The sequence below is a fragment of the Bubalus kerabau genome, chromosome X (genome assembly GCF_029407905.1).
Source record: "Bubalus kerabau isolate K-KA32 ecotype Philippines breed swamp buffalo chromosome X, PCC_UOA_SB_1v2, whole genome shotgun sequence".
Taxonomy (NCBI): Eukaryota; Metazoa; Chordata; class Mammalia; order Artiodactyla; family Bovidae; genus Bubalus; species Bubalus kerabau.
Window position 1 is genome coordinate 100,208,037 of NC_073647.1, and position 22,531 is coordinate 100,230,567.

At 44.3% G+C, this 22,531-nt stretch overlaps 1 protein-coding gene and 1 pseudogene across 1 annotated transcript; both read right to left on the reverse strand.

Moving 5' to 3' along the window:
• Positions 1–614: 614 nt before the first annotated feature.
• Positions 615–11,798, reverse strand: LOC129639611 (endogenous retrovirus group PABLB member 1 Env polyprotein-like; annotated as a pseudogene).
• Positions 11,799–18,865: 7,067 nt separating this feature from the next.
• On the reverse strand, positions 18,866–22,315 carry LOC129638611 (germ cell-less protein-like 1). Its single transcript, XM_055563176.1, has one exon. The coding sequence runs from the start codon at positions 20,800–20,802 to the stop codon at positions 19,297–19,299; it is 1,506 nt and encodes a 501-aa protein (XP_055419151.1). The 5' UTR covers positions 20,803–22,315; the 3' UTR covers positions 18,866–19,296.
• Between the last annotated feature and the right edge of the window lie 216 nt (positions 22,316–22,531).

A 22,531-nucleotide genomic window follows, 5' to 3' on the forward strand; every position in this document is an offset into this window, starting at 1 on the left:
CTACTACCTGAAGCTGACTCAAAATGTCCCGAGAGGTAGGACAATGTCATTCAGTTATCAGATGTTTTAGTTATCTTCACAGATGTGTTAATACATCAAAAAGCCACAGTACAGGTTTCTGGGATTCCACTGGATTCCACTTGCAGCAGTTTTCAGCAGTGACAGTGCATGTTCTCCCCCTAGTGCCAGAATGATTCCAGTTGATGATGGGAGACAGCCTTTTGTCTGGGAGTTTCTGTATTTATCAAGCAAGTATGCCAATACTTTTAATGGTATCAGTGAGTGGCTCAGGTGAATTCATAGATAATGGCATGGAATACTCAGGCATTACATGCAGGAACTGTGTAATTGTGTGGTCTACAGGGTACCCCTCAGGTGATAGCTGCAGCATAAAATCCATCCCGAGCAGTGAAGAGCCCTTCAAAACTGGTGTTTTTTTCTATCAGCCTCTTCACACAATTTCTTTTCATCATCAGTGGCAATGGATGTTTTTCAGAAGGGTCTACCTGCCCCTAACCTAAGCTGTTCTTCTGGTTTAGAGGATAGCTTACGGTGAATGGTGGCAGATTCGTGATCTCCAAAGAAGATTTAGCTTCGGGACCAGGGACCAGGCTTGATCACTCAAGAGCTTTTGTGGAGCAGAGTTTTATTAAAGTATGAAAAGGGACAGAGAAAGCTTCTGATATAGACATCAGAAGGGGGACAGAGAATGCCCCCTCACTAGTCTTAGCAAGGGAGCTTTATACTTTTTAAACTGGTTATTACAGTAAATCAAAAGAATGTCTCAAGGTTGTAAAGGTCTTCCTAGATCAACTCCCATAATTTACATTTTAAGATGACAGGATTAGAACTAACAGTAGAAAGATCTTACCAGACCCACTCCCATAATGTACATTGTAAGATAACAGGATTAGTCAGAAGGTCCTCAGGAAGGAGAAACATATCCTCAAGCAGGATACATTGTTGTTATGTAATCCTTAGTACAGAGTTTAAGCTGAGTTGTTTTGTTGTACAATCATCAGCTCAAGGCTAAGGAAAAAAAAATGTTTTATGAATAAAACAAACAAACACGTTTGTCCTTTTCTCCTCCTTGAGAACTCCAGACCCCTACCTCCTCTTTGAGAACACCAGATGCTCTCTCCTCTTTGGGGATCCCGGACTTTTATCAACCTACCTAGAAATTGACTCTCTCATTCCCCGCTTTTCTTTTAGGAGAATGATGTTGCCAAGGGAAAGGGGCATCGTTTTTTGTTCCATAACTACTTCCTGCTGTTGAGGGGCATCATCCCTAAATTGTTGAGGCAACATATTCTCCTAGCCCTCATTTTGAGGGTCTCTGATCTAGGGGCCCCAAGTAATAGTTGAAGGAGGCTGTGGCACTCCTAGGAGCCTGGACAGCCATTTGTAAATTAAAAGCTTTCAGACGGTTAGAAACAAATCCAGTTACACAGTTGCAGATGCAGGGAGCAAACAGTAAAAACAGAACAATTAGAATTACTACAATTAAGATAGTTTTCTACCATGGGGAGCTAGTTAACCTTTCCCAAAGTGAGGTGTCTGAAGCTTTGAGAGAATCCATAGCCTGAATCATCTTGTTCATGTGTTTAGTATGTGAGTAGCATTAGTACTCATATCTGGTATATGTGTGCAACTTTGGGTATGAATACTGGCACAAGTTCCTCCTTGTGCGGCTGTTAGAATATCTAAGGCCAATCTGTTTTGTAAAACCGCCTTTCTAATTTGTATTTGTTTAGCATTAAGGGCTGAACTAGCTTTTTGAGAATCTTGTAAAGCCTGTTGAGTTAAGTTAGTCAGAGCATCAACTCGTAGCATAACATCTGTGTCCCCAGAGAGGGGATGGATATTGCAGCCAGATAATCATACCAGTGAAATACAGACCTTGCCCAGCGAGTTTTAAGCTGTGGCAGATCAGCAGGATTCTCTGGAAGCTCTGAAAATATGAAGCCACGAGTAAAAGCTAGACCTAGGGTGCACCTCCCTATCCAGCCAGGGGGAAGCCATGCCCATAGATAAGAGCCACATATCCAATAGGTCCTGTTTGGAGCAAACCAGCGTGACAGAGCGATCCAGTCCCAGTGAGTTCCTGGCGAGGCAAAAGGAGGGCCTGAACTGGAATTGGAAAACACAGGAATGATTACATTGCATATTTCTTGAGGCAAAACCCCCAATTGTTTCCGATCGTTTTAATTAAGTTGTCAGCTAACTTCTGGGGATGGCTCTATTTGTTCCCAGCGTTTGGGAGCATTAGGTAGTAGGCGTCCCTTTTCAGGAGTTAGCCATATGACCTCATCCCATATTTGATAAACATTAGGTAGGAAACCATGAGATCTAGACCCATTTACTTTCTTAATGTTCAGCAAAATAGACATTAAATCAAGATGCTGTACGATCAAAGTTGAAAGTCACATTATAGCCATAGTTAAGGTACAGAGTGTTACACCAGTCCATTTTAGGATTGCTAGATGTCATCAGATTAAAGAGAGGCATCACATGTGATTGTTGTTGGTGAAGATATTTTCACAGAGTTGAAGAAAGTCTTTTCCTTGAAATGGAAAAACCCACCATGGGAACCCTTCAACTGATGAAGAGGGGAGCACTCCGCAGACCCAGCAATTAGACCGATTGTGGAATGCAGCATAAGAATGAGCCCAGGACAGAAAGGCGTTGTCTTGAGGGTCAAATGGCAGACTCGGGACGTTTGGAGTCAGCAGAAGCAGGCCCATGTCGATTGTCAGGCCCATCTGAAAAGTAAGAGGTAAAAGCTTAGAGGATAAAGACGTCAAATGACATTGTTTAGTTTTGGTCAGGGTGCCACTTCTTAACTTGAGTGTGGTGCACCCAGGAATCAATTGCTGGCACCATGACAGCTGTGGGAGAAGAAAGAATAACCTGGCAAGGGCCTTCCCAGAGGGGCTCGAGAGATTGATCTCCAGATCCCAATGTCTTTTTCAAGACCTCGGTGCCTGGTTCAGAGGCTTGTTTGACTCCGGCTGGGTCAGGAGTCACCTCCCAGAGTTTCCGTAATGTCTGTTGAAAGGCTGAAAGCTGCGTCACATAGTTAATTCTAAGGCTGATTCTAATTCTAAGGGTCTATAACAATGTCTGTGCATAAGAAGGGTCTTCCGTAGATACATTCAAAGGGGGACGGTCCTTCCTTTTTAGGGGCAGTCTGAGCCCTCATTAAAGCTATGGGTAGAACTTTAAGCCAATCGTCCTGTGTCTCTTGAGTTAATTTACGTAGATGTCTCTTAATAATGTCATTAGCCTTTTCAACTTTTTCTGAAGATTAGGGTCTCCAGGAACAGTGTAAGTGATACTCGATTCCTAGAGCTTTCGACACCCCTTGAGTTACAGCAGCTTTAAAGGTGGAGCGTTGTTGCTCTGAACTTTAGAGTTTAAGATCCCACTTACATCATGACAAGTCAGTACAGTAAGATTTCGCCCATTCCTTAACCTCGGGCTTTAATGGATACTGCATTTGATGTGGAAATAGGTGAGGGTCTTTGAACTTGATAAGGACAAGAACAGTATTTTGTGCTCGATCCACAGTTCCTCCATCAGCCCACACTTTAGGATTTACATTTTGTTCAATCAATGGGAGAGAAAGAGCAGACTCCATATTCATGACTACAGAGGCCTGGACCTTCCTCAGTCTGTCCCTCCCGAGAAGGGGTGAGGGGGACTCTGGCATGATCAGAAACTCGTGGGAAAACAGCACAGAGTCCCGGTTGCAGCTTAAAGGATGACTGAATATTTCAGTCATAGCCTTTGGCTCATCCTGACAGTCCCATTACAGTAGTGGATCAGGAGGAAAGCAGACCAGGGGCTTCAGTGAGCACAGAGAAAGTTGCCCCAGTGTCCAAAAGAAAGTCGACTGATTGGCCCCCCACAGTTATTAATACCCGGTGTTCCTCGGGTGTCATTAGGACAGGAGCTTGTGTGGGGATCCCTGGGCACCTTCAGTCCTGATTGTCCTGAGAGTCTGACCCCTGGGACCTGTGCCTCTGGGGGCAGTCTCTCCTCCAGGGTGGTCCTTTACAGACCAGACAGGGAGCCAGGGGCGGCTTAGACACCTGAGAGCAACTTCGCTTGAGATGCCCCTCCTTTCCACAGTAATAGCAAGCCCATCCCTTTTCACCTGGCTTCCTCTGGACATTTTTCTCTTCAGGCTGATTCATAGCAGTTTTCATAGCCATCACTAGAGCCTGAGCCTTTTCTTTGGTTCTCTTCTGTTGTCCTTCCCCCTTCTCATATTCTCTACTGCAATATACCATCTGAGCCAGCTGTAACACTGTTTTAAAGACTGATTTGGCCCAAACGCCTGTGTTTGTGACTTACAGCAGATATCTGGAGCCGACTGGGTGACTGAGTGAGAAATCTATCTTTTAAGATCATTTCTCCTCTGCACATTTGGGATCAATGTCAGTAAACTTGTGGAGAGCCTCCCGTAGCCTGTCTAGGAATTTACCAGGAGTTTCCTTCTCTACCTGTTCTATGTCAGCCAACTTAGCATAATTTAGAGGCTTCGTTCGAGCTCTCTTAAGCCCTTCAATAATGCAATTGTCAAAGAGGGTCTACTCCTGTCTCCCTTCCTCTTTGTGATAATCCCAGTCTGGCTCTGCTATGGGAACTGCTTGGCTCCCTGTAGGGAGGAGGGCTAGTTCGTGTTCCCTCTTTCCCCTTGTCTCACGTTCAAGCCATTCATCTCCAAAAATAGTAACTTCCCCCAAAACTCAAGCTCTCGAGTCACGAGTCAGCGTCTGTCCCAAGACATACATTACATCTCTCCAAGTAAGCTCATAAAGTAAAGTGAGTCCTGTAAAGGCTTCTATGTACTTTTCTGGATCCTCTAGTCTCCCAGATCTCTCTTTATCCGTTGTACCTCTGGGTAAGAAAAGGGCTTATGGATTTTTATGGATTGGTTATTTTTCCCAGTGGGGGCCTCCTGCAGAGGCAGTAAGTTGTGTGGCTGTTCCTCAGCCCCTCTAGCTACGCCTCACATACGTTCCGAGGGATAGATTAGAGAAACCTGCTTTTTCTCATCCTCATCCTCTTTCTCGTATTTTACCTTAGTTTTGGTTATCTGCACCTTCTCTACTTTGACTGTCTGAGTTCCCATTGAAACCAGAGTAGTCTGAGGCTGCATTGGAACTGGGGTTGTTTGAACTTCTATCGAGACTGAGGCAACCCTTCCTGGAGGGGTGCCTTGACCCTCAGCTTGCTCAGTTGTGAGCCCCGGATACAGAAGCAGAGGCAGAGTAAGAGGATAGGAGGGAGCTGAAGGCTTTACACCCAAATCTGTACCCTTAGGACTTAAGTCTGGTATATCTCACAGAGAGAAAAAGGGGAACACATATGGCACTTCTACCCATTTCCCTTGTTTTCTACAGAACCGGTCTAGTTGTAAAACAATATCGTAGTTAAGAGACCCTTCAACTGGCCACCCTTGTCTGCCACCCTCCAATGGATATTGTGGCCATGCAGATTTGCAAAGGAAAGTCAGGTGTGTCTTCTTTGTGCTCTGGGGGTCAAACTTACCCCAGGTTTTCAGGACACAATCCAAGGGTATGGGTCTGGAACTTTGAGAGTGGAGGAGGAAATGGCAACCTACTCCAGTATTCTTCCCTGGAGAATCCCAAGGACAGAGGAGGCTGGTGGGCTGCCATCTGTGGGGTCACACAGAGTCGGACACGACTGAAGCGACTTATCAGCAGCAGCAGCATCGGTAAGAGAGAAAAAAGCGGCAACCAGCGCCTTTGCTTCTTTCCATCGGAGGTGTCCCTCCCTGCTCTAGATGGGGGTGGAGACAGACTTTCCACCGAAGCTTTTCCTTTCCTAGACGGACTTAGTCTGTCACTTGCTGACTCAGGCGCCTTCCCTTCAGCCCGCTCATTCTACCATCGAGGCAAGGGGGAGATGCACCAGGGGTAGACCTGATGGCATCCCAAATTGATTTCTAGTTCCATACCACCACGACCTTTGTTTGATTTGTGCTTTTCCTCTGATGCCACCTGGGGTGTAACAGAGTAGTTTCCTGGAATGTTTCCCAAGCTGGCACTGCTAGGGGAAGCATCTGTCTTACGAGTGCCTGTGCACATTCCTGAGTACAGTCCTGACCACAGTAGAAGCGGTGAGTTATAAAGGGACAAACAACAATCAATACGTCCCTTCTTTGTGTCACCACACCAGTGTATGTGACAGCAAAAGAGGTGGTAGAGGGTCGGCCCGTGAGGAAAAAGTGACTTTTGTCCTCAAGCTATTAGGGCCAATCCTTCCAGCTCATTTTCACAGATTCCACAAAAGGAATACCTAAGGAGTTGAGACAGAAGGCACTGGAGAGCTTTCTCCGGTCTGCTAAGAGCTAGCACTACCAAAGGAAGAAGCCCATTGTACTTCCAGTCTGGAATTCCTGACCTATGTTCTTAGAAACCTCATGCTCTCTAGCAGCACTTCCATCCATGTAGTTCAGAGGCACAAGTATGGCAAGGACTCGCTTTTAGGACTCTGGCCCCCTATGGAAGCAGTCAAGAGAGAGACACCGCTGAAGCTAGAGCTTCACCTAGTTCCCAAAGGTGCTGCTGGAGCTAGAGTTCCACCCCGTTCCTGAACATGCTCCTAGCAAGTCTGGGTTCCCCATGACTACCAAGCTTGGGGTCTAAGTAAAAGTACACAGTAATGGCATGGATCACAAGTCCCTTGAAAGTCTAAGATCTGACGGATTAGGTTAGTAGTTCTAACTCCCCATGGAATTACGAAATTGTGGAAGAGACCAGGAAAAGGTGACCAAGAAAGGAAAGTTCAGCCCACGTGCTTTGCCCTTTTCTGGCCACTCCCCTCGCAGGGACGTTGGGTGTCTCTTGGCATTGGCAGGTCGGTATAAACTCCCAACAAGGCTCCCTTTTGGGGGGCTGCCTCAGGCATTACGAGGCACCATGAAACTGCAGAGCAGGGCTCAGTGCTCATTTCATACTCATTTCGGTACGTCTCTTTCCTTCTACATTCACACAGACAGGCACGCCATAGAGTTAGTAAAGTAAAGCAGAAAGCGTGTATACTGAGAAAGCAGAGACTAGAGCTCTGAGTGTGTTTACCTTGTCCTGAAGATCCTGGACGAAGCCCCAAGATGTTAGCTTACAGTGAACGGTATCAGATTCATGATCTCCAAAGAAGAAGATTTAGCTTTGGGACCAGGGACCAAGCTTGATCACTCAAGAGCTTTTGTGTAGCAGAGTTTTATCAAAGTATGAAAAGGGACAGAGAAAGCTTCTGACATAGACATCAGAAGGGGGACAGAGAATGCCCCCTCACTAGTCTTAGCAAGGGAGCTCTATACTTTTTTAATTGGTTATTACAGTAAATCAAACGAATGACTCAAGGTTGTAAAGGTCTTCCTAGACCAACTCCCATAATTTACATTTTAAGATGACAGGATTAGAACTAACAGTAAAAAGATCTTACCAGTCCTACTCCCATAATATACATTGTAAGATAACAATAAGATAGTCAGAAGGTCCTCAAGAAGGAGAAACATGTCCTCAAGTGGGATACATTGTTGTTATGTAATCCTTAGTACAGAGTTTTAGCTGAGTTGTTTTGTTGTATTATCGTCAGCTCTGGGCTGAAAGGAAATAATGTTTTATGTGACTAAGACAAAGGAGTGTCAGCTCAGTTCAGTTCAGTTCAGTCGCTCAGTCGTGTCCGACTCTTTGAGACCCCATGAATCACAGCACGCCAGGTCTCCCTGTCCACCACCAACACCCGGAGTTCACTCAGACTCATGTCCATCGAGTCAGTGATGCCATCCAGCCATCTCATCCTCTGTCGTCCCCTTCTCCTCCTGCCTCCAATCCCTCCCAGCAGCAGAGTCTTTTCCAATGAGTCAACTCTTCGCATGAGGTGGCCAAAGTACTGGAGTTTCAGCTTTAGCATCATTCCTTCCAAAGTAATCCCAGGGCTGATCTCCTTCACAATGGACTGGTTGGATCTCCTTGCAGTCCAAGCGACTCTCAAGAGTCTTCTCCAACACCACAGTTCAAAAGCATCAATTCTTCGGTGCTCAGCCTTCTTTACAGTCCAACTCTCACATCCATACATGACCACAGGAAAAACAATAGCCTGGACTAGACAGAAATCTGTTGGCAAAGGAATGTCTCTGCTTTTGAATATGCTATCTAGGTTGGTCGTAACTTTCCTTCCAAGGAGCAAGCATCTTTTAATTTCATGGCTGCAGTCACCATCTGCAGTGATTTTGGAGCTCAAAAAGATAAAATCTGACACTGTTTCCAATGTTTACCCATCTATTTCCCATGAAGTGATGGGACCGGATGCCATGATCTTCGTTTTCTGAATGTTGAGCTTTAAGCCAACTTTTTCACTCTCCACTTTCACTTTCATCAAGAGGCTTTTTAGTTCCTCTTCCCTATCTGTCATAAGGGTGGTGTCATCTGCATATCTGAGGTTACTGATATTTCTCCCGGCAGTCTTGATTCCAGCTTGTGTTTCTTCCAGTCCAGCGTTTCTCATGATGTACTCTGCATAGAAGTTAAATAAGCAGGGTGACAATGAACAGCCTTGACGTACTTCTTTTCCTATTTGGAACCAGGCTGTTGTTCCATGTCCAGTTCTAACTGTTGCTTCCTGACCTGCATACAAATTTCTCAAGAGGCAGATCAGGTGGTCTGGTCTTCCCATCTCTCAGAATTTTCCACAGTTTATTGTGATCCACACAGCCAAAGGCTTTGGCATAGTCAATAAAGCAGAAATAGATGTTTTTCTGGAACTCTCTTGCTTTTTCCATGATCCAGCGGATGTTCACCACTTGATCTCTGGTTCCTCTGCCTTTTCTAAAACCAGCTTGAACATCAGGAAGTTCATGGTTCACATATTGCTGAAGCCTGGCTTGGAGAATTTTGAGGATTACTTTACTAGCGTATGAGATGAGTGCAATTGTGTGGTAGTCTGAGCATTCTTTCGAATTTCCTTTCTTTGGGATTGGAATGAAAACTGAACTTTTCCAGTCCTGTGGCTACTGCTGCATTTTCCAAATTTGGTGGCATATTGAGTGCAGCACTTTGACAGCATCATCGTTCAGGATTTGGAATAGCTCCACTGGAATTCCATCAGCTCCACTAGCTTTGTTCTTAGTGATGCTTTCTAAGGCCCACTTGACTTCACATTCCAGGATGTCTGGCTCTAGGTCAGTGATCACACCCTCGTGATTATCTGGGTCGTGAAGATCTTTTTTGTACAGTTCTTCTGTGTATACTTGCCACCTCTTCTTAATATCTTCTGCTTCTGTTAGGTCCATACCATTTCTGTCCTTTATCGAGCCCGTCTTTGCATGAGATGTTCTCCTGGTATCTCCAATTTTCTTGAAGAGATCTCTAGTCTTTCCCATTCTGTTGTTTTCCTCTATTTCTTTGCATTGATCGCTGAGGAAGGCTTTCTTATCTCTTTTTGCTATTCCTTGGAACTCTGCATTCAGATGCTTATATCTTTCCTTTTCTCCTTTGCTTTTCACTTCTCTTCTTTTCACAGCTATTTGTAAGGCCTCCCCAGACAGCCATTTTGCTTTTCTGCATTTCTTTTCCATGGGGATGGTGTTGATCCCTGTCTCCTGTACAATGTCAGGAACCTCATTCCATAGTTCATCAGGCACTCTGTCTATCAGATCTAGGCCCTTTAATCTGTTTCTCACTTCCACTGTATAATCATAAGGGATTTGATTTAGGTCATACCTGAATGGTCTAGTGGTTTTCCCTACTTTCTTCAATTTCAGTCTGAATTTGGCAATAAGGAGTTCATGACCTGAGCCACAGTCAGCTCCTGGTCTTGTGTTTGCTGACTGTGTAGAGCTTCTCCATCTTTGGCTGCAAAGAATATAATCAGTGTGATTTCGGTGTGGACCATCTGGTGATGTCCATGTGTAGAGTCTTCTCTTGTGTTGTTGGAAGAGGGTGTTTGTTATGACCAGTGCATTTTCTTGGCAAAACTCTATTAGTCTTTGCCCTGCTTCATTCCGTATTCCAAGGCCAAATTTGCCTGTTACTCCAGGTGTTTCTTGACTTCCTACTTTTGCATTCCAGTCCCCTATAATAAAAAAGACATCTTTTTTGGATGTTAGTTCTAAAAGGTCTTGTAGGTCTTCACAGAACTGTTCAACTTCAGCTTCTTCAGCCTTACTGGTTGGGCCATAGACTTGGATTACTGTGATATTGAATGGTTTGCCTTGGAAACGAACAGAGATCATTCTGTCATTTTTGAGATTGCATCCAAGTACTGCATTTCGGACTCTTTTATTGACCATGATGGCTGCTCCATTTCTTCTGAGGGATTCCTGCCCGCAGTAGTAGATATAATGGTCATCTGAGTTAAATTCACCCATTCCAGTCCATTTGAGTTCGCTGATTCCTAGAATGTCGACATTCACTCTCACCAATCTCTTGTTTGACCACATCCAATTTGCCTTGATTCATGGACCTGACATTCCAGGTTCCTATGCAGTATTGCTCTTTACAGCATCAGACCTTGCTTCTATCACCAGTCACATCCACAGCTGGGTATTGCTTTTGCTTTGGCTCCTTCCCTTCATTCTTTCTGGAGTTATTTCTCCACTGATCTCCAGTAGCATATTGGGCACCTACTGACCTGTGGAGTTCCTCTTTCAGTATCCTCTCATTTTGCCTTTTCATACTGCTCTTGGGGTTGTCAAGACAAGAATACTGAAATGGTTTGCCTTTCCCTTCTCCAGTGGACCACATTCTGTCAGATCTCTCCACCATGACCCACCCGTCTTGGGTTGTCCCATGGGCATGGCTTAGTTTCTTTGAGTTAGACAAGGCTGTGGTCCTAGTGTGATTAGATTGACTAGTTTTCTGTGAGTACAGTTTCAGTGTGCCTGCCCTCTGATGCCCTCTTGCAACACCTACTGTCTTATTGGGCTTCTCTTACCATGGGCGTGGGTTATCACTTCACGGCTGTTCCAGCAAAGCGCAGCCGCCTTTCCTTACCTTGCACGAGGGTTATCTCCCCACAGTCGCCCTTCCTGACCTTCAACATGGGATAGCTCCTCTAGGCCCTCCTGCGCCCGGGCAGCCACAGCTCCTTGGATGTGGGGTTGGTCCTCCCGGCCGCCGCCCCTGGCCTCGGACTTGGGATTGCTTCTCCTGGCCACCGCCCCTGGCCTCGGGCGTGGGGGCGTCAGGTAGCTTCTCCCGGCCACCGCCCCGACCTCAGATGTGGGGTAGCTCCTCTGGGCCAATCCTGTGCCCTCTCGGCATATCCCACTCAATCAAGGGTAGACTCCATTACTGGAGTCACCCTGACCCTTATAGTCAAATTTGCTCATGGCATTCCGTTTGTTCATGATAGTCAGCCTGCTTTGTGAAACTGGTTGAAAGTGAAAGTCACTCAGTCGTGTTGGACTGTTTGCGACCCCATGGACTACAGAGTCCATGGAATTCTCCAGGCCAGAATACTGGACTGGGTAGCCTTTCCCTTCTCCAGGGGATCTTCCCAACCCAGGGATCGAACCCAGGTCTCCTCCACCGCAGGTGGATTCTTTACCAGCTGAGCCACACAAGGGAAGTTCTGCTAAATACATCACTTACCTTGAGGAACACAAAATCGGCTTTCTCTAGTTGTAATACATGATGCTTATTCTCCTGATAGAGGCCGTGCCACAATGAGGTACTATTTGTTATGTAACATCTTATAGAACACCCATATGGCATATGCTAACTTATCTTGTGTGTTCAGGATAATTGCTAGAGACTTTGTGATCTGTTAAACTAAACATCCCAGCAGATCTTGTTTTCCAGAAACGGGTGGGGGAGGGGGGAGGGGTTAGAGAGAGAGGGATTATCCAGTAACAGTCAAGCCAATTTCTTTTAAAAACTCACCAGGAAGGGCTTCTCTGGCGGCTCAGATGGTCAAGAATCTGCCTGCAATGCAGGAGACCCGGGTTCAGTCCCTGGGTCGGGAAGATCCCCTGGAGAAGGGAATGGCAACCCACTCCAGTATTCTTGCCTGAAGAATACCATGGACAGAGGAGCCTCGTGGGCTATAGTCCATGGGGTTGCAAAGAGTCAGACATGACTGAGCAACTCTCTCTCTCTCTCTCTCTCTCACACACACACACACACACACGAAGAATAACTGACTCCGTATTCATATAGGCTTTGTGAATTGATATTCTCACATTAGGGAAAATAATAACTAGCAAGGTGGTCCAAAACTTGTCTTTGATTCTAACAAAAGTCATGTGGTGCTCAAAGGTGAACCCAGCTGGATTCATTGCCTGGTTTTTATAATCCAAGCCCTTGACTTCAAGTCCTGTTTCAAGGACTAATAATCATTGTGTTTCATTTGATTACTTGTTTTGCAGTTGGCCAATGCATCCTGTCTGGAGTCTTAAATGCACAGCCCGTGTCACACCAGAGTATTCAATGATGCATTCTACTACAAAAGGAGCAGGAGAGACCAATCCATGTCCTACTACAGACTACATTCTCTAAACAAATTCCTGATCATCAAAATCAGAGCAGTGTTGATAATCTAGATAACATGGATTAATGGCTTGTGGCCAAAAGGGGGTACAAAAAAATATCTCTTGACATCCAGGCTAGGACATGTTATTCTCCCATTAGACACTGAAAAACATCTCAGGGAATGCCAACTTCAGGTGAGATCATGAGACCTTGTCACTCTGAGATCATGATAAAGTGAGACAAAACAAAGGCCACTTCGTGATTTTTTTTCCTAAGTACACACAAAAGCAAAATCACTGTAGAAATCACCGTATATCCCTCTCCTAGCTAGTATGAGTGACTGCTAGTTTGGGGGTTTTGTTGTCCCCTTTGCTTTGTTTCTTTGTTTGTTTTCAGCAATTGTAGCTTTAACCTCACTCTAATCTATTCTCTCTATACAAAAGGTTTATTAAGATACTGTCATAGGAATACCCTGTTTTCCTGACAGTATCCAATCCAGATCAAAGCTCTGCTTCTTTAAAACCTCACCCAAATCACCTAAAACAAGCCCACCTCTTTATTTCTTTATTTTTTTTTTTTTGAGGTGGTCCCATTATTTAGTCTTTATTGAATTTGTTAACATATTGCTTCTGTTTTTTTTTTTTTTTCTTTAATGTTTTGGTTTTTGCCTCAAGACATATGGGACCTTAGTTTCCCCAACCAGGGAGCGAACCCACACCACCTACTTTGGAAGGCAAAGTCTCATCCACCGGACCAGCAGGGAAGTCCCAAGCCCAAATCTTTTAACATCCCTTTTCTATCACCCACGTACTTGTGTGGCCCACAGTTCCTTCACTGTGTATGTTCTCCTTCACTGCAAAGAATAACAAACTCAAATTGTTCAACTACAAATGTGTTCCTGCTGGTCTTTAGCTGGGAGGCATCGAACTATCACATCACGTTAAACCTGATGGCAAAGCAAAGCAGAAGACTCAAATGTATTTGATTTATGTATTTATGTATTTGTATCTAAATGTATTTACAATAACCCCACATGCTATTATTTCTAATGTAAGTTTCAGTTTACAAAGACATTTATTTTGTATCCTTTCAACCAGCGATTTCAAGGCCTAGAGACTGAGAAGAGGGCTAGTATACTGGTGGAGATAGTAACAATATGAACAGTAAAAGACCAACCATAAAATATATTGAAAATAGATATTCATGATAGTGGAATGGGAGAAAGAAAGCCAAGGTTGAGTTTTGGACAATGAGTTTGAGATGATGGCCTGACCACCAGGTCAGATGTTGTATGGGCCACAGAAGTTTAGATCAAATTCTTCACATTCAAAGCACAGGGTTCCAAAACAAACGGTTCCTTTGGGTGGCTACCAACCTTCCTCAAGCCCTGTCCCCAGCCTCCATAACATCTCAGTAAGCACAGTGAGACAAATAAGACCTTGATGAGACCCTGTAAATCCAAATGTGACCATTCTGTATGTCTGTTTTTCTAACTCCTCCCCATCCCCACAAACATCACCCACCCCCACATAGGTTATCCAGGCGACCTATGTATTCAGAAGTAGAAAGAAACGTAAATTTTACTTGGAATGACTGATTATAGAACAGCACTATCTAACAGAATTCTCTGCGCTGATAGAGATGTTCCATATCTGCACTGTGCACAGTATAGTAGCCACGGGTTTACATGTAGCCATTGAGCACTTCAAATGCTGCGAGTGAGACTGAATTTTCAATTTTATTTAATTTGAATCAATTTAAGTAATCACATATGACTAGGGGCTACCATTTTTAAGAATATACCTCTACAGGAAGTCTTCCTCACCTGTGGTGGACCATACTCAGCCACTTGCCTTCACCCAAAACATGTTCTTCGTGACCGCTTGGATGATTTTAATTCACTTAGAGTCATCACTCATCATAAAATCCCATGTACTGCAAACATGCTAATCAAAACCATCAGCTGCTTGTAGATTCCTATTTTTGCCATCACCATGTACTATTTTTATTTTTTAAAATAATTGACAGACATCACCAATGTAATGCAGTGTGTTTATGTGATGAATAGTTCTCAGAGAATTAAGGATCTTTTGGGTATTCAAATCTTACCTTGAATCTGCCCAGATAGCTTTTGTTCCTTGCACTGCATCTTATTACCCTGCTAGTCTTTAAACCAAGTTTGATAGTTGAATTTTGCTACACTGTGGAGTGAAATTTATCCTTTGGTGTCTGATCTCAGAATCTAATCATAGCAATTGACATGGAAAACGTGTTCACAGACTAAACCAAACTTTGATCTGCACTGTTAGAACAAATCATTCCCGAAGACTGTTCATATATCAATTGGGTATTGTCTAAATAAATGAGGTAAATTTCAATTCTCTTACCTACTAGGAAAAAAAAAATTGCCACCTTTCTTTAGAATGTCATGAATAGACAAATTTTACTTCTGAAACACAAACACTTGAAGAAGTATAAGTTTCCGCTAACATCCTGGTTATTTTCTCCTTACCAGCATCAGTGTCTTTCTATTTATTTACTCAAATGAGGAAGGAATCTACATTTAGATTAAAATTGGTTGCCTGGACTATTAGTTCTATTTGGTTCCTTTGTAGATCGCACCACCTTTGAGATTTCCAAGTGGTGGGGCAGACTGCTGGCTATAGGTCTGGATTCAAAGAAGTGGTCTGTGCATGGGCTATGAATTTGAGAGTCTATGACATATAGATGGTGCCTGGACTCAAGCAAGTAAACCTTAGAACAGGGGGCAGATGACACACCCCTTTCAAGAGATTTATCTTGAATAAAGGGAAGGGCATCAAGGCCCAGGTAGCTGAGTGGACAAGGAAAGGGTGGAACCTCATGTGGGCTCATAAAATATAAATGTGTGTGTGTGTGTGTGTGTGTGTGTGTGTGAATGTCTTAGGAGTCATGTTACTAGCTGAACACGTGATGACATAAAAACCTTGGATCCTGCTTCAATCCACTTACTTCAGTGTGTGTGTGTGTGTGTGTGTGTGTGTGTTTGCTGACCCCAATTCAAAAGTTTAAGTTTAATGGCATGATTAAACTTATGTGATGTGCTTATATAAAATAGGTGAATTTTGCTATTTTAACTCTCACCAGGCAGTTTCATGTCCAAATTCTGTGGCTGAGACTTGGCAAGTACCTTCCTGTAGACCTTGTGGCTGGACACTCCCTCTTCTTTTTATTTTCCTCTTAAAAAGATGGTTTTCTTTTTCCAGCACATGATTTATCTTTCATCAAAATTTCAGTGTCATCTTTGTGCTGTTTATATATAGACCCTTTCCACAGTAGCATAATTTACACTGGTCTGCTGTCTGTGTCCATCCCACTTACCTCCCTGGGGCACTGCTTTCTCCTTCATAAGTCATTGTTTATTTAAGTCTCTTGTGTCTTTGAACACGAATGCTAACCTTTGTCTTCTTACAGCATCTATCTCTAGGACACCACCGGAAGGGAAGATGACAGAAGAGGGTTTGTCGACCGAATTGTAATAACATTTCATTCCTGTCTCCTTAAGACAGGCAGAAGCAGAGATGGACTATCAAAAGATGCAACAGAACCAGATGCAGAAACAGCCAGAGACAGGACAGCCTGACAGAAAAACAGAGATAGCTGGTCAGGCAGGCTGAGAAAGCCCAACAGAGGGACAGACTCAGATATTATACCTCCTCCCCCAAAAGAGACAGGTAGAAAGGCATACACAGAAAGGGGCAGACAGAGACAGGTAGAAATAGATGGAGACAGAGACAGGGAGGCAGAGGAAGCCGGGCACAGACAGGGACAAACAGACACACATTCAAACTAAGGCAAAGAATGATGGTAGCAGACAGAGACAGGGAGACAGGCAGAGGCTGATTGACACAGATAGAAAGACAGAGACAGACAGACTGAGAGACAGAGAAAGACAGACACACACTGAAAGAGAGCCAACAGACATAGAGATAGTGATGGGGAGAGAGAGAGTCAGAGAGAAACAAGGTTGGGGGTGGGGAGAAAGACAGAGACAGGTCGGGACAGAAAGGGAAAGACAAAGACAGACGGATGGAGAAAGAGACACAGAGAGATGCAGATACAGACGGATACAGAAGCACTGGAGAAATACAGAGACAGAGACAGAAACATAGAGACCCAGACAAAAAAGGGATTGTCAGAAACAGAGAGAAACAGAAAGATACAGACAGTAAGACAGAGACAGACAGTGACAAAGATAGGCAGTCTGAGACAGAGACTGAGGTAGACAAAGAAAGAGGTAGATAGTAATTAGACAGGGATGCAGACAGACATAATGGAGACAGAGATAGGGGAAGACAGAGAGAGCGGCAGACATACAGAGAGGGAAAGACAGAGACAGGGATAAATCCTCATCATTGTCAAGGACCACGTGGTATCCCATAGGGGTACATCTCCTTTAGTGTGGCGTTTAGTTTGCTGTTATTTAGCTTGATGGTTTCCTGTAGCGTTACCATGACTATACATTTTGCCCTGCCTCCCCATCTCCCCATGCCTTTACGAAGAGGCTAACAAAATGAGTATCAACATGGGAAAAGGTTTCTTCCTCATCCTGAGCAGTCAAAAAGAAAAGAAAAAAAAAGTGAAAAAATAGAGACAGGTATTGGATAAATTGCCCAAACTGGCAAATGGCAACAGTCAGGGTTTGTGAGAGTTTAAATGTTTAAATGAGTGTATTTCAGCTGTCACTGTTTGTACATTATTGAACATCTTTCTATTGTAAGCAGCAACAAGCAATTTAAGGATTTAAAGCTAGTTGGGTAGGAAAACAAAAGCAGACCTTTCAGTCAAGGTACACTTGTAGCTAAGTAGTCTCTGAATTTCCCAACTGAGGATACCTCTGTTTAGATGACATGGCATCTTGGCATTCAGCTTGAGAAAAAGGAATTTCAAATTGTTTAGAGAGTTTATATAAAGAAAGTGAAATTCTTACCAAAAAAAAAATAATAATAATAATAATTTTTACCTTTCAACTGAATCATGACTTACTCTTCTCCCCAGTTATTTTGAAACACAAGTAAAATGAAGTCTATTGTTTGTAGTTGGTTAGGTAAACGGAATATAAGGGAACACGAGAAAGGGTAGGGGGCTGCAAAATTAAGGGAAAACATCGAAGGATGCAACAGCAGCTTCCTGGTTGAACCATTTCATATAAGTAACTATCATATAAATATTACTCTAATACTAGTATGTGGGTTTGGGATAACGAAGCCTTTCAAATCTGCTTAAAGAGTAAAAGGAATGAATGAATGGATAAAGTCAGAAGTAATTTGTTCACTGAACGACAATGGGTAAAATCTAATTGGGAAGAGAAACATAAACCACCAGTAAAGAAAATTCTGATTTCAACTAAGTAAAGCATTAAAATCTGGTGACTATTTTTTTTTAATTTAAATTTATTTATTTTAATTGGAGGCTAATTACTTTGCAATATTGTATTGGTTTTGCCATACATCAACATGAATCTGCCAAACACCAATACAGTATACTATTTTTTTTTTGTTCATCTTGTATTAATTTATCACACTCTTTCCAAGCATGTATTTATTATTTATATGGCTTCTTAAATAGAGTTTTCCATTCTTTGACCTCAAAATGACTCAATGGAGGGAATGGGATGGTGACAATTTGTAAGTGAACAGTAATCAGAAACTAACAAATTCAAATCGTGACTAGTGTGCTTCTCCTTTTGTGACAAAAACACTTTTTTTCTTACCCTTTTGATTACCAGTGTGGACATCTCGTGATCCCACTTCCAGATGCCAAATAATTCCCATTATAATTCAAAAGCGTTCCTTTCCAGAGGTTACCAGACCTGTTTTTAAGCGGGAAAGAGTCTTTCCAAGTACAATTCCAACGTCAAATGTTTCTGCAGGGCAAAGGCCATCAACGTGCTTAAAGAGTGCATTCTGGTGCATAAATAATTCACGACTGTGTGCCGCAGAAAAAGTCTGTCTAGTACCGAGATGTCCTCATAGAATCAATCTGCTGCCTTCCACTCCACCCCCAATATAGGGTTGTGTAAGATTTGAGACGTCCTTCTAGGGTTAAAATGCTAGGAAAGTCAAAATAAAGCCAAACTAACATCAGATATGATATAAAGTCAACTAACCTAAGAATATTGAGGAACAACCAATAAAGAGAAGATCATCAGTGTAGCCTGGGTGCGTTCACAGAGTGAGAGATCATGGGAACCAAGTACTACACACTCAGTGGCAGGGAATGGGGAAAGGGAAGCAATCCAAAGGAAGCTAGCGGTAGTGGTGGTAATGAGTGGGGCAGAGTGGCTCTAAACACGCGAACTGAAAGAGAAACCAAACTGTTTCTTTAACGTTCCTTTAATCAAGCTAAAGGAAATGCATATTTTAAAAGAGTTTCCCTAACAGTGGTAGAGTAGGTAGGTTCACAGGTTGCTCTCTCAAGTCAACTGGTCTTTGACTTGGCAGAAATGATGGGAGGGGGCATTGATGGATGGTAAACCAGGAGGACAGGTTGCCACTTTAACAGCACAAATAAGTTCTAAAGGTGTTGGGGGAGCAGGGCTTTAAAATTTCTCCTCTTCATAGGCTCAGGTAAACAACCTCAAGTATTATGAGCTACAGTTCAACAAAGACTCCGACAGAGTTGGGCCACCAGAGGTGGGCAAGTCCGGTTGGTCCCGCAGAAGGAGCTGGCATCTGGACAAAGCTGGTCGTCCCTGACCCCAGGGAAAGAGCTGCTCACCTCTCTGAGATTTTGTTTTCAGGAGTCCTCACTGAGGAAAACGCCCCTCTCTGGGGAGGTACAGGAAATTACAGGTCACATATATGGGGAAAACCACATCTTCGTTCTCCAGATTCACCACCTCTAGCTCTTCATCCTTTCTCAGTGAAAGCACTTGGAATTCTGTCTGCTTCCGGAAAATGGCTCTTCCAGCCCTGTCCAAGGAGGCCAGGCGCAAGCGGAACGCGACCTTTCTCTGCCAGAGTAAGCTGACCCCGAGACCGCAAGATTTCTTCAGCGCGCTGTGCTTGAAAATGATGCGCCGGTTGGCATAGCACACCACCAAGTCCCAGCCGAAGTTGAAGCCTGCCCACCGCCAGGTGCGCTGCGCATCCCTGAGGAGCCGGCCCCCGCACCGCATGCTGGTCCTCTGGAGGTCGGACACGAAGACATCCACGGGCCCGAGGTCTCTGGTCTGCTCAGCCCGGAGGAGGGCAAGCCACTGCTCTTTGTACACTGGGGCCAGCCACGTGGCAGGGATCAGTGCATCCTGGTCGATGATGCGTGCTGACGGCAGGTCGCAGATTATGTAGGCAAGCCGCAGCTGCTGGAACGCTGGCACGAAGGCTCTGCCCTGCTCGGTCTCCAGGAAAGCGGTGCCCTCTGACTCCTGCCTGGACCTGACAAACCACGAGTCGGCGTCAGGCAGTAGGTCTCTGCGGGGGCCTCTCCATGTCGGCTGCAGCTGCAGGAACATCCACTTTTTCAGCGTCGTGTACACATCCATCTCTACCTCCATCACGATGAGCTCTGAAGAGGCAATGACCTCTTTCATGAGATCCAGGCTAATTTCTCTCAATAACTCCTCACTATGCTGGGTCATTAGATTGTCCAGCAGCCACTGAAGACACATGGCCCTGATGTTCTGGAGTCCGTAGCTCTCAGCAGAGCAGTAGTAGCTGCACACGGTCTGATCACTGACCGTCTCCTTCATTACCTCCCCGCACTGCTGAATCAGCTTGTCCAGCTGCAGCATGCTGGCTGTGGCCAGCATGGGGACCACTCGACTGGGTGGGATGAGCACAGAGTTTCGGTACAGGAAACCTAAGGCCTCGTGCAGTGCCTCACAATCAATGTTCTCGTCAGGCATCTGCAACTCTACAATATCCATGGTTGTCTCACGCCACGCACCACTGAACATGCTAGCAAAGTATCCTGACTGGCACAAGTAGACCTTGTGCAAGTTCCACTCCTCCCCCAGGGCACGGATCTGAACATCACTCCCTTCTCCTCTCAGAAAAAGTGTCTTATAAATGGACTCGAATCTGTCTTTTGCTCTCTTCCTGTGGGTCGCTTTTGTGAGCTGCCCTTCTGGGCCTGTCTTCCGCTTGTGGCGCCCTTGACTAGTGGTGGGTCTGGCATTTTCCCTCTCCTCCCCTTCCTCTATCACTGCCCCTGCTACCTCTTCGGCCTCCTCCTCCCCCTCAGGAGCACCTGGCTCCTCTGGGGCATGCCCCACTCTGTTCGAGGGCATCCGACTCTCTACTGCTCCCATGGCTTTTACCTCATGGGTACAGAGGGCAAGCTTCCTCACCAGACGCAGCTGCCGCTGGCACTAGCTCAGCCCATGGTGTCGTGGGATACGGTTGATGTTTGTGACGTCATCTTGGACGCCACGCAAAGCCACGCCCACGAGGCTTTCCCCGACCCCTCCCACTCCCCATCACAGGAGAAGTGCACTCTGTACCAGGAATTCCACTCTGTGTATCTTTCCCTCCAGGGATGATTTCTCTGGGGCTCCCTTCATAGGATAATGGTGGAACAGAGGACTTTGTGTATGAATTTTCCCCATGAATTTTAAGAACATAATTTCCTCTTCCCCATTTGAAATACTTAGTGATCACTCCTTTTTTTGGATAATTACATCTTGGTTCCAGCTCTGTGCTCTATGCACCTTAATTTCTGTAATTATTTTCTTAGGGTATCCCATCATTTGTGGCTGTGAAAACATTTTCTGTGATAAAAGTGGCAATGTTTGCCCAGTCTTTGCTTTTGTCTCTATTTTAGACACCAGCTAAGCATGTAACAAACTTAAACAGTGAAAGAAATGAGGAGGGAATGAGATGGATTTTGATTTTTGAGGAAATTAATAATATTAAATACTGACAAGTGTTACATGCTACACAGATTATACGGTGTAGAGAGAGTCTGGACCTTTCAATGACAAGGAAAGTACAATACAAGGGAAAAAACTTTGAAAATGGTAAGTCTCTCAGGTCATTTGACCTTGCCTAAGTAGAATGTTTGGGGCTTCCCAAACATTCCCAGTGGTAAACAATCCACCTGCCAATGCAGGAGATGCATGGGGCATGGGTTGGGAAGACTTCCTCGAGGAGGAAACGACAACCCACTCCAGTATTCATGCCTGAAAAATTCCATGAATAGCAGAGACTTGCAAACTAGTGTCCATGGGGTCGCCAAGATTCTGTCCTATTCAAATCATGTGAGTAGAATGTTTACACACTTTGAATAGGACAGGATAACCTTAAATCACATTTTAAATATTCTCTGTTAGATGGCTATAGAAAGTTGATAAGAAGGTCTATATAATGCTTCAGGTTCAGTGGTGCTTGGCATGAGACAAACATGAATACTGACTCTAGAGTTGTGACATCTTATGGTGAATGGTGAACAGTGCCGCCAGATTCGTGGTCTCCGAAGGAGAAGATTTAACTCGGGACCAAAGACAGTCTCAGTCAAGACAGTCTCAGTCACTTGGAGCATTGTGTAGATTTTATCTAAAGTGAAAGTGACAGAAAAAGCTTCAGACATAGACATCAGAAGGGAGCAGGAGAGAACCCACCTCACTAGTTTAAGCAAGGCTTTATACACTTCTCAACTAGCTGCTGAGAATAGATAAAAGATACCTCAAGACTGCGAGAATTTTTCCAGACCCTTTCCTCTAACATACCTCCTGGGATGACATCAGCACGAGATCAGCCAGAAGGAACAGGTTAACCCAGAGCTACAGCTGTGGAAGTTTTTACCCAGACCTTCTCCCATAACATATATCCAAAGCTTAAAAAAAAAAAAAAAAAAAAAAGGCATGTCCTTGAATAAGAGATACTGCTGCCTACGAGGCCTACATATCTATAGGAAAGACTGTGAAAAAGAAAGAATGTTTATCTCCTCCTTAAAGGGGCCTTAGGCTTTGACTCCTTATCAACCTGCCTAAGTTAAGTCTCTCATTTCCCCCTTTTTATTTTAGGAGAATATTGTTGCTG

Coding starts and splice junctions, on each gene's coding strand:
- LOC129638611 (XM_055563176.1), bottom strand. CDS start 20,802: ATGGGAGCAGTAGAGAGTCGGATGCCCTCGAACAGAGTGGGGCATGCC.